The sequence below is a fragment of the Rutidosis leptorrhynchoides genome, chromosome 11 (genome assembly GCF_046630445.1).
Source record: "Rutidosis leptorrhynchoides isolate AG116_Rl617_1_P2 chromosome 11, CSIRO_AGI_Rlap_v1, whole genome shotgun sequence".
NCBI lineage: Eukaryota > Viridiplantae > Streptophyta > Magnoliopsida > Asterales > Asteraceae > Rutidosis > Rutidosis leptorrhynchoides.
Window position 1 is genome coordinate 156,157,394 of NC_092343.1, and position 12,940 is coordinate 156,170,333.

The 12,940-nt window shown below is 33.6% G+C and overlaps 1 protein-coding gene across 1 annotated transcript; it reads left to right on the forward strand.

Moving 5' to 3' along the window:
- The first annotated feature begins 6,628 nt into the window (after positions 1–6,628).
- On the forward strand, positions 6,629–8,314 carry LOC139875104 (F-box/FBD/LRR-repeat protein At1g13570-like). The gene is made up of 4 exons (XM_071862469.1): positions 6,629–7,462; positions 7,635–7,799; positions 7,912–8,201; positions 8,308–8,314. Exons 1-4 carry the CDS (start codon positions 6,629–6,631, stop codon positions 8,312–8,314), a joined length of 1,296 nt encoding a protein of 431 aa, XP_071718570.1.
- Positions 8,315–12,940: the final 4,626 nt, after the last annotated feature.

The window sequence follows — 12,940 nt, forward strand, 5'->3', positions numbered from 1 at the left end:
GTTTAGATCTAGTTTAATGGGAATTAAATGAGTGACGGAAGTGACCGTGTAGATCTTATCGTACTTGCCGGATGTAGATATGTGTGAAAAAAAAGAAAACAGAAGAAGATGGAAGCTGCTGTAAAGATGTGTTTGTGTGTTAGGGTTTCGTGGTGGTTCTGTGCTATAGGGAGATAGCTACTGATACCATATTAATCATAATTGATATATTGATATTGATATTAACTGAATTTCGTACAAATGAGAATCCATGCCACATATATAAAGATCACACCAAACATAAGGCTAATCACTAGAATATACTAGAATATGGCCCTTATAAAGATGGGCTTACATCATAATACAATATATAATATGGGCTAACACCAACTTCAAAGGAAATTTTTTTTTTACAAGACCTTCTTAAATAGGCTTGAATTTTAGTCAATAACATCTCGTTTTAATCTTATAATGAAAAATGAAATGGGAGATGAAGGGTACTTTGCCGGAGGAGAGCGAACTTGGTGATGAATCCGCCAATGTGTTAGCTTACAAGATAGTGAATCGGTCCGGGAAGAACACTTTGAAAGGGAGGGTTAATGGTAAGTTGAAAAGAGCGGGACCTAGAGGTTAATTGATTGGGTTCGTCTCGTGTTTTTTCGTATATTTTTTAAGTTTTTTGATTTCACTTAGTTCGTTTGGTTTGGTACCTGTTATTAGTGTGTAGTATGCGGTTTAGTATTGGTTAATTTGTTTTAATGTTTTCTGGGTTCTTAAGGAAGACTCATTTAATGATAGTTTTCGTTTAGTTGGTTGCTTTCTAGGTGTGAGCTTCCCCGTTTCCCCGTTTCTTTGTATTCTCCGTTGAGGATGTTTTCCTATGGAAAACAATTTCGTTTGTATGAGTTTCCGTTGTTTTTCACAAAAAAAAAAAAAAAAAAACCATTGCATTATTTCTCTCGTTGAAGGTTCAAAACTTCAAACAGCTCGTGATGAAATGCAATAGGGTGATCAAGAGGGTCCCCCTCCCTTGCTGGTCAAATCTGCTACAGAATTTTGTCAAAAAAGATATCTTGAAGACATTGCAGCTGTATTATTTGTAATATTATATCTACCCATTTCAACATTTTAGGATTCTTACATGTTTCACTCTGTAGGTTGCTGTTGCTCTCTGGCTGGATGCTTTGGTATGTATTTGGATTAAACTCGTTGAGGTTTAAGACAACAATCATAAATCTTGATAAAATATTTTTCTTTTTGCTTGCATATTATGTTGTAAGCCGAAATTGGAATATTGATTTTGAAATGAGAAGTATTTAAGTTTATTTGCATTTGAATTGATGATGAATTTTTTGGTTACATTTTGAAAATTACATTATTGGTTATTATTATTGACAAAGCTAACTATTACTTATCTATACTATCCTACTTTGTCTGAAATGGCTATATGGTTAAATTAGGAAGGGAGCCAATAACGTTTAGGGAATATATTTAAAGAACACCATAAACTTGGTAAGTAGCCGTTTAGTTAGGTATGATATGATGTACATATACTACAAGAAAAATGAGCTTTATTGACGAGAGCGATTCATCACTAATAACGCTAAATTGGTCACCAAATCGAGTTAGTTACCAAAATAAGTTGGTCAATTTTCGTCAATATAGATCCGTCACAAAACATTATTTGAGGGCAAAATACTAAAATTAGTCACTAAAATGACTATTTGTTTGGTCACTAATATGATATAGTGACAAAATTTAGTGACGGCCTTTTTAATGTTAACTAAATAGCATTAATAGTGACCAAATAATAAGTCGTCACTAAAAATCGTCACAAACGACCATTTTTCTTGTAGTGATAAGAAATGATGAAGTTTCCTTCTAATCTCCTCAAACACTTCATGTTTATTTGAAGACTTATCTCCAGCTAAATTCTTGCCTCGACAAGATTTGGTATTGTAGATATTGTTGTTCTTTTCCTAATTATGATCGTGTCCCGAAGTCGGGGCACAAGAGTTCAAGTACGGTTATTAATCAAAGCATTATATCCATCGTTCATAGCACTGCGGCAGACAACCAAGATAAGAGAAGGCTTGAGAGTATGATTTTGGGAGGGGTGAGGTAGTGGAGATGTGACGGTTTAGACGTTGATCAAGTTTAGTAATGCCAGCACGGGAACGGGGGTGGTCATGGGATGAGTCGGCCCATGTGGCGGGGTTGGGTTTGAAGGTTGGGTAGTGGAAGAAGGTGATGTAGGGGCAACATCTTCCATAAACTGTGATGAGAAATCGATTCCTTAATCCAGTGTTTTTCCTTTCAAGTTTGGTTCAATTGATGAATTTGATCTCCAAGCTACAAATGATGGAGATGATTTTGGAGACACGTATGGAATTTATGTTTCTACCTCTTCTTTGCATTGGAAGAAGGTAACAGAGCTTCTGATGCGCTTGATAATTGTAATGAACTGTAGTTTTTAAAGGTTGATCGTACCGTGGACGAGTCCATTTTAAAGTCCATTGGCTTGGTTGTAGGGCCCTCTGATGCGCTGAATGCAGGGCTGCCTGTTGGGGCTGAATGTTGGCCTGCAAATTCCACTTTCGTCGAAACATTGAAAAAACAAAAAAACAAAAAACAAAAAAAAAAAAAAAAAAAAAAAACCGAGAATGGGATGGAGAAGGAAGGATCTTGAAGGCAAGAATGAAGAAAAACCTACCCCGATTTTAATTGGGCGAAGCGGGAGAATATATTGCGACTGTGAGGTGCTCTCGTGTGAAAGATTTTGTAAATTTTGGCATGTCTTTAATAGGCATTTATCAAAAGTTCAAATGAATAGCGTTAATTTGAAGACAAGAAAAAATGCGAAAGAGATACATACCCTGGGATCTTTAAAACTCATGGATTATGATGAAGATTTGGTTTACAGAGAAGCAAGCAATCTAAATTTTGATATGGCTCCTCAAGATGGTAACAAGGTTGGATCGTCGGGTGCGAATTTTAAGAACTTCGAATAAAGATGCCTTTCAAAACTTGGCTAACCGTGGTTTTTCCCCTCCTTCTCCGGGTACTATGATTGGTGATTGATCTTCTAATGCTTTGTTCTTTAAGATCGAGAATTCCTCCGAAAAATATCCGTCGAGAGATTTTACATGGCAAGTTAAAAAAGGTCGAACCGTAGATTCGATGCTTGTTACATTTTGTAGTTTTTCCTTAAGGTCTACTGTTGGATGTTAGTTTGATGTTTTGTTATGTTTTTTGTTTCGATTCTCCTTTTGGTGTAGTTTGGTTTGATTTAATGTAGATAGATGAGACTCAGTATGAATAGTTAGTTTGTAGGCTGCTTTTTAGGTACGAGCGTCATCGGATCATCTCTTGTATATATATTGTATAGTTGGTTAAAGACGTTTTCTTTTAGAAAACGTTTTCGATTTTATAGAAGTTTTTGTTATTTTTGGCACAAAAAAAAAAGATCAACTTCCAGAAACAAAATACTACTCGATAAAATTTGGTATTATAATTCCTTATACAACACACATTGTACTACCTTAATGTCGTCGTACCGACATATGGAATTAATATTTTACTCTAACTATGAAGAGAAGTTGATGTCAACATCAGCGAGATACCAACCGCACACAATTAGTTAGTTTTCATTATGCTGTTTAAATGATAGGTTTTCATTGGTTTAAGAAGTCTATCACATTTGCGCATCTTGGTACATGGAAAGATGATCGACTTCAATTGAAAGAAAGACAAATTAATTACTTAATTAAATTAATTAATTTAATTACAGTTTAAATAAAGAGTATTTAACTCCGTACTAATTTTAATTGAACAAGGACCTATTCTCTAAATAAAAACTTTTGGTTTTGGAGCGTACACACAAGACAAAATTCGAGGGATGTTTACTTAAGCCACAGTGACCTAAACCCTAAAAACCTGAAAGTCAGAAAAAACTTAAAACGAGAGGGACTGCAAGTTTCGGCGCTAAACTCTAATCGGTAATCCAATGGATTCATCTTTTATTTTGAATATCGGTAAGTTTATTTCTCCCTCATAATTTGATTTAAGATTTTCAAATAAACGTACTTATGTGTGAAAAACTTGATTCACGTTGTAATTTCTATTCGACTTTTTATTTTCCTCAATTTAATGCTGTCGCACATTCATCGTTTATTCCATATGAATTCGTAGTTTCTGATTTAACAATTAGAGTTATTTGTAATTGTTATAACCTAATTAGCGATTTATTCTTAGATTAACATATTCAACAGACCGAAATTTAACCTAGGTACTTATTAGAATCCCTAAAGAATAAAGCAGCAAGTATGAATAGATTGCTTTAGCTATTCACACAATTATATAATGCTTACATATTTGCATCAGTTAAGCTAAGCTGGTCTAGGATTAAAAGATGTGACATAGTGTAAGTGAAACTTTAATGTGTTGAAAATTTTTAAAAGACAAAGAGAGGCAGAACAAGCTTTTTTAACATGAAGAGCTGATAAGACAAATTGCACTCTATACTTAGTTTCATGTATGCTTGGCCTGCAGCTTGCTTTTGTATAGTAATATTGCTTTAGGATACTATTACAACCGTTTAAGATTTCATAGCCCTCATTGTTACCCTTAATAACCTTTTGAACTAAAAGCATTATAAAGACGACTAATCAACAAATAGACAAATGCAGATAGTATCAACTAAGTGTATTCAGATTACCTGATGAGTGATGAATGATTGGCTTGAAACCCGTACTGTAAGCTTCATATGGGCTGCAGAAAATATTGAAAAAGAAACATTAATGATGTTACTTATTGGGAGATGACATGAAAGTAACATAAGCACAACAGAAAAATATTTAACATCTACTAAAAAGAGAAAATTGGATAAATGGTCCCTGTGGTTTACATGAAAATGGGTAAATGGTCCCTGATGTTCATTTTCGAGGTTCGTGGTCCTTGTGGTTTACACAGCCGGTGTAAATGGTCCCAATTTCTGACGGACGTTTATTTCATCCGTCAAGTGTAATCACGTGCCAAACACGTGATGGGTAAAATCGTCCGTTTACATAATTTAATATTTTTTTCATTCCTTATTTTATCTTCTTCTTCTTCTTCTTCTTCCCATTCTTCATTCCTTTAACAAAATGCCTTTAAATGAAAACACATACCTGCACATACCAAAAAGCTAAAACGCAGTGAAACGAATCAAGATTATATACATATAATTAATTCATAATCACTTACACGATTCCTTAGTGGAACAGTTAACCACAATCTCTATTTTATTTCATGAATGAGTTCTAAAAAATTAAATGAAACAAAAATTTTTACCTTTACATCAAGAATCAAACTAAACCGTTTTTAATATAAATGGATTTAGTAATATTTCCAACACCAAATATCAGGCGATTGAGAAACGTGATATTTTTAATTTCGTCCAGCATATTTTCAAGCAAAAGAAGGTTTCGTGATCCAATATCCTGCCTTGTCCACGACCAGTTCCTGTATACATTGAATATAAATATAATTGTTTAGATCTTACTAGTAGAATAATCAAAATATTCCATTTCCCCCAATTTAGCAGCCTTTTCCGGCGTGCCGCCACCGTCGATTTCATCCCGACCCATAAACCCAAAGTGAGAATCAGATCTACCAATACCAAATCGAAGATTGTTGTACTGAAATCGTGGGTGTACGATGATTTGCAACTGAAAGTGTGGGTGTACGATTTGCAACTGAAAGCGAGGGTGTACAATTTTCAACTGACGATGATTCAAGCTCTGTCTAACCTCTGATTAAAGCTCTGCTCCTTTCGCTAATTTTCGTTTGTTTTGATTCGACGTGAGGTGCATCTGATTTTGTTTTAGTGAAAGGTTTCTGTAATTTGGTTGATTTGCTTTTGATTTTTGTGTGTGGGTTTGTATTTGGAATAAAAGAGAGTTAGATCGATTAGGGTTTTTTAAGTTCTTATATATTTTAAGTTTATGTGCAGGGACTACCCACATGCGTTTAGTAAACACAATATCACGAACCCCGAAAATGAACATCAGGACCATTTACCCTTTTCATGTAAAACACAGGGACCATTTATCTAATTTTCTCTACTAAAAAAGATAAGTCCCTTAATGAAACCATAGGTGGTAAAATAGGCAGGTTAGTTCATGAATGGTTGTTAACTAGATACATGTGAGGTTTTGTTGACCTGAAACACTTCTCGTCCAAACTTTTATACAAATAACTAGTGTATCAAATATGATTATCAAATACATATATATACTACTTTGATAATAAACTAAAACTTTGAAAAAAAATGATTTGGGAGGTTTTATGGATCGAAGATACACATTGGGAAACTTTCAGTTCATTAGATCCGTTGTTTATCAAGCAGTTTTTCTATTTTACTTTTTGTCCCATTGAGAGATATATCATAACCCAAATCAACCCATTTATAAGTAAATTGATCTAACTTCCATTCATAATTCATAAGTAAACTGATATAACATCGGCCTAAGAACTACATCACATTTTGCGCATCTTGGTATGTGGAAATCTTCATCGATTTTGATTGAAGGAAAAACAAATTAATAAAAATAAAAATAAAGAGTATTATATAGTAATTAGATAAACCAGTCTTGTTTTCTTGAATGTAATGACAGATAACAATACTAAGAGGAGGTTTGTAACTTGTACCGAAGTGGATAGAATCAGTAATTTGCCAGAGAATTTGATAGACTTGCTTTTAGAGAAGCTACCTGTTCAAGATGCTGTGAGGACACATGTTCTGTCAAAAAAATGGAGGTACAGATGGACCTCAATGACGTCACTGGTTCTTGATAAACATTTCTCAAGAAAGTTTGCCAAAAATGGAAGTTTTGGTCATAATGGATTTATTAGGATCACAAACTATATCTTTAACTATCTCAAGGGTCCTCGCCTAAAGTTACATCTCCACATACCAAAAATGTTTCTTGATAGTTTCCAAGAAGTCAATCAATGGATTTCATCATTGGCAAGAGATGGTGTTAGAGAACTCGTCCTTACAAATTCAAACCAACCTTATCAACTTCCATATTATTTTTTTCATTGTCTAGAATTGAGAATGCTAGAACTTGACAACTGTATCATTAAGCCACCACTTGAGTTTCAAGGATATCTATATCTCGAAAAACTTACGCTTAGGAATATTGAATTTGGGGCTAACTTACATGGAACTATTATCAACTTACCACAGCTCAAGATGTTGAAACTGGTTGCATGCACCAACGTTTACAATTTCAAGATCAAGTCTACAAAGTTGTTTCAGTTAGTGATCAGGAGTTGCCCCGATGCAACTTTGCTCCACTTGTTGCATAGTAAATGTCTTAGTGAGTTTGGTATATTTATCAAAAAACCTATTCAGGGAGTTGAAAGAGTTAATTTGGCAAGCTTGTTAAGTAATATGCCATGTGTTGGGTATTTTGTTATCGACTGGTATTTTCTCCAGGTACGAGTTGAATTTTAAATTCTAATATTTAAATTTTGCTCTTCATCTTTTTGCGTTTGAGCAAGTGAATACCATTCAACTCTTGTGTATAGTTAGTTCTCATATATTATTTCGTATCATCTTCCAGCCATATCTTCTTTGTTAACTTATAATCTTACTTTCACCCTCACAGTTTTCTATTGCGGAAAATATTTCCAAGTGGCTTCCACACCCAACTAATAGTCTAAAGCTTCTCTACTTACGAGACTTCAAATTTGGTGATTTGTATCAACTTCAAGGTGTTTTATGTATCCTTCGGAACTCACCTAACTTGAGACAACTCGATGTGTACAATCAGGTAAAGAGTGCTAAACGTTTCTCTTGTGTTTTTGTGCTGTGTGTGCTTTTTATAGTAATTTAATGTGGGTTCCATTTATACACAGTCAGTCTCACTTTTAATGTATTTCCAGGATCTTCCACATGTGCATTTGGATGTGAAACCAGCATTAACTTATTTGGAAGCTTCTGACTGTTTGGACCAGACATTGAACTGCTTGAAAACTATAAATATCATGGATGTAGAAAGATCAAAGCCCTTGTTGCTCTTTATAAAGCTTTTACTTGAACATTCTCCCACACTTGAAAAAATATCAATCCGACCACATGCAACTGCTGATGCTCAGGAAAAGTACAACTTCTCTAAGGATGTTACGCGGTTCCCACGAGCTTCCTCGAAAGCAGAGCTTCACTACTTGGATCCGTAACTACAATCCACTAATAACTTTAAATTACTTTATAATTTGTTGTGTTCTGATTGTATGCATATATGTTATGGGTTTTCATTTTTTATATTTTGTATGCTGTAGGACTTGAGTATTGTAATACTTAAAATTGGAAATATGGTTATTGCAAAATTCTAATATTATTTTTCTGTATGTATATACTGTTTGATAAACCCAATTATTGGCAATAATAAATTTATGGTTACAGTGACCCTTAACTGAATTTTGCACCTTCCCCATGGTCATGAGCGTCATATCTTCAAGTTATTCAATCTGGTTCTTTAACTTGTTGGGTGGTACCCTATAAAACCGATAACCCTGCTGGTATTTATTTATACTTTGCGAGCGGCTAGCAGTCGGTTCAGTTTAATAAAAACTAGATCAAGTGTTCCTTACGCGATAGTTCTGTAACACGCATCTTTGAAAAAAGAAAATTCACAGATTGATTTGTTTGGATAAAATATAGGGGATTATAGTCAAAATGCCCAATCTTATCAAGTTTATTGCCCTGGAGCCCAAATTTTTTTTCCCCAGATTTGAAATGTCCCGTTCTTATTGATTAAAAACTTTCCATATTAATTGATTTCGTTGCGAGGTTTTGACCTCTATATGAGACATTTTTCAAAGACTGCATTCATTTTTAAAGCAAACCATAACCTTTATTTCATAGATAAAGGTTTTAAAAAGCTTTACGTAGATTATCAAATAATGATAATCTAAAATATCCTGTTTACACACGACCATTACATAATGGTTTACAATACAAATATGTTACAACAAAATAAGTTTCTTGAATGCAGTTTTTACACAATATCATACAAGCATGGACTCCAAATCTCGTCCTTATTTAAGTATGCGATAGCGGAAGCTCTTAATAATCACCTGAGAATAAACATGCTTAAAACGTCAACAAAAATGTTGGTGAGTTATAGGTTTAACCTATATATATCAAATCATAATAATAGACCACAAGATTTCATATTTCAATACACATCCCATACATAGAGATAAAAATCATTCATATGGTGAACACCTGGTAACCGACATTAACAAGATGCATATATAAGAATATCCCCATCATTTCGGGACACCCTTCGGATATGATATAAATTTCGAAGTACTAAAGCATCCGGTACTTTGGATGGGGTTTGTTAGGCCCAATAGATCTATCTTTAGGATTCGCGTCAATTAGGGTGTCTGTTCCCTAATTCTTAGATTACCAGACTTAATAAAAAGGGGCATATTCGATTTCGATAATTCAACCATAGAATGTAGTTTCACGTACTTGTGTCTATTTTGTAAATCATTTATAAAACCTGCATGTATTCTCATCCCAAAAATATTAGATTTTAAAAGTGGGACTATAACTCACTTTCACAGATTTTTACTTCGTCGGGAAGTAAGACTTGGCCACTGGTTGATTCAACAATATATACATATATATCAAAGTATGTTCAAAATATATTTACAACACTTTTAATATATTTTGATGTTTTAAGTTTATTAAGTCAGCTGTCCTCGTTAGTAACCTACAACTAGTTGTCCACAGTTAGATGTACAGAAATAAATCGATAAATATTATCTTGAATCAATCCACGACCCAGTGTATACGTATCTCAGTATTGATCACAACTCAAACTATATATATTTTGGAATCAACCTCAACCCTGTATAGCTAACTCCAACATTCACATATAGAGTGTCTATGGTTGTTCCGAAATATATATAGATGTGTCGAAATGATAGGTCGAAACATTGTATACGTGTCTATGGTATCTCAAGATTACATAATATATAATACAAGTTGATTAAGTTATGGTTGGAATAGATTTGTTACCAATTTTCACGTAGCTAAAATGAGAAAAATTATCCAATCTTGTTTTACCCATAACTTCTTCATTTTAAATCCGTTTTGAGTGAATCAAATTGCTATGGTTTCATATTGAACTCTATTTTATGAATCTAAACAGAAAAAGTATAGGTTTATAGTCAGAAAAATAAGTTACAAGTCGTTTTTGTAAAGGTAGTCATTTCAGTCGAAAGAACGACGTCTAGATGACCATTTTAGAAAACATACTTCCACTTTGAGTTTAACCATAATTTTTGGATATAGTTTCATGTTCATAATAAAAATCGTTTTCTCAGAATAACAACTTTTAAATCAAAGTTTATCATAGTTTTTAATTAACTAACCCAAAACAGCCCGCGGTGTTACTACGACGGCGTAAATCCGGTTTTACGGTGTTTTTCGTGTTTCCAGGTTTTAAATCATTAAGTTAGCATATAATATAGATATAGAACATGTTTTTAGTTGATTTTAAAAGTCAAGTTAGAAGGATTAACTTTTGTTTGCGAACAAGTTTAGAATTAACTAAACTATGTTCTAGTGATTACAAGTTTAAACCTTCGAATAGGATAGCTTTATATGTATGAATCGAATGATGTTATGAACATCATTACTACCTTAAGTTCCTTGGATAAACCTACTGGAAAAGAGAAAAATGGATCTAGCTTCAATGGATCCTTGGATGGCTCGAAGTTCTTGAAGCAGAATCATGACACGAAAACAAGTTCAAGTAAGATCATCACTTGAAATAAGATTGTTATAGTTATAGAAATTGAACCAAAGTTTGAATATGATTATTACCTTGTATTAGAATGATAACCTACTGTAAGAAACAAAGATTTCTTGAGGTTGGATGATCACCTTACAAGATTGGAAGTGAGCTAGCAAACTTGAAAGTATTCTTGATTTTATGAAACTAGAACTTTTGGAATTTATGAAGAACACTTAGAACTTGAAGATAGAACTTGAGAGAGATTAATTAGATGAAGAAAATTGAAGAATGAAAGTGTTTGTAGGTGTTTTTGGTCGTTGGTGTATGGATTAGATATAAAGGATATGTAATTTTGTTTTCATGTAAATAAGTCATGAATGATTACTCATATTTTTGTAATTTTATGAGATATTTCATGCTAGTTGCCAAATGATGGTTCCCACATGTTTTAGGTGACTCACATGGGCTGCTAAGAGCTGATCATTGGAGTGTATATACCAATAGTACATACATCTAAAAGCTGTGTATTGTACGAGTACGAATACGGGTGCATACGAGTAGAATTGTTGATGAAACTGAACGAGGATGTAATTGTAAGCATTTTTGTTAAGTAGAAGTATTTTGATAAGTGTATTGAAGTCTTTCAAAAGTGTATAAATACATATTAAAACACTACATGTATATACATTTTAACTGAGTCGTTAAGTCATCGTTAGTCGTTACATGTAAGTGTTGTTTTGAAACCTTTAGGTTAACGATCTTGTTAAATGTTGTTAATCCAATGTTTATAATATCAAATGTGATTTTAAATTATTATATTATCATGATATTATCATGTATGAATATCTCTTAATATGATATATATACATTAAATGTCTTTACAACGATAATCGTTACATATATGTCTCGTTTAAAAATCATTAAGTTAATAGTCTTGTTTTTACATATGTAGTTCATTGTTAATATACTTAATGATATATTTACTTATCATAGTATCATGTTAACTATATATATATCCATATATATGTCATCATATAGTTTTTACAAGTTTTAACGTTCGTGAATCACCGGTCAACTTGGGTGGTCAATTATCTATATGAAACATATTTCAGTTAATCAAGTCTTAACAAGTTTGATTGCTTAACATGTTGGAAACATTTAATCATGTAAATATCAATCTCAATTAATATACATAAACATGGAAAAGTTCGGGTCACTACAGTACCTACCCGTTAAATAAATTTCGTCCCGAAATTTTAAGCTGTTGAAGGTGTTGACGAATCTTCTGGAAATAGATGCGGGTATTTCTTATTCATCTGATCTTCACGCTCCCATGTGAACTCGGGTCCTCTACGAGCATTCCATCGAACCTTAACAATTGGTATCTTGTTTTGCTTAAGTCTTTTAACCTCACGATCCATTATTTCGACGGGTTCTTCGATAAATTGAAGTTTTTCGTTAATTTGGATTTCATCTAACGGAATAGTGAGATCTTCTTTAGCAAAACATTTCTTCAAATTCGAGACGTGGAAAGTGTTATGTACAGCCGCGAGTTGTTGAGGTAACTCAAGTCGGTAAGCTACTGGTCTGACACGATCAATAATCTTGAATGGTCCAATATACCTTGGATTTAATTTCCCTCGTTTACCAAATCGAACCAAGCCTTTCCAAGGTGCAACTTTAAGCATGACCATCTCTCCAATTTCAAATTCTATATCTTTTCTTTTAATGTCAGCGTAGCTCTTTTGTCGACTTTGGGCGGTTTTCAACCGTTGTTGAATTTGGATGATCTTCTCGGTAGTTTCTTGTATAATCTCCGGACCCGTAATCTGTCTATCCCCCACTTCACTCCAACAAATCGGAGACCTGCACTTTCTACCATAAAGTGCTTCAAACGGCGCCATCTCAATGCTTGAATGGTAGCTGTTGTTGTAGGAAAATTCTGCTAACGGTAGATGTCGATCCCAACTGTTTCCGAAATCAATAACACATGCTCGTAGCATGTCTTCAAGCGTTTGTATTGTCCTTTCGCTCTGCCCATCAGTTTGTGGATGATAGGCAGTACTCATGTCTAGACGAGTTCCTAATGCTTGCTGTAATGTCTGCCAGAATCTTGAAATAAATCTGCCATCCCTATCAGAGATAATAGAGATTGGTAT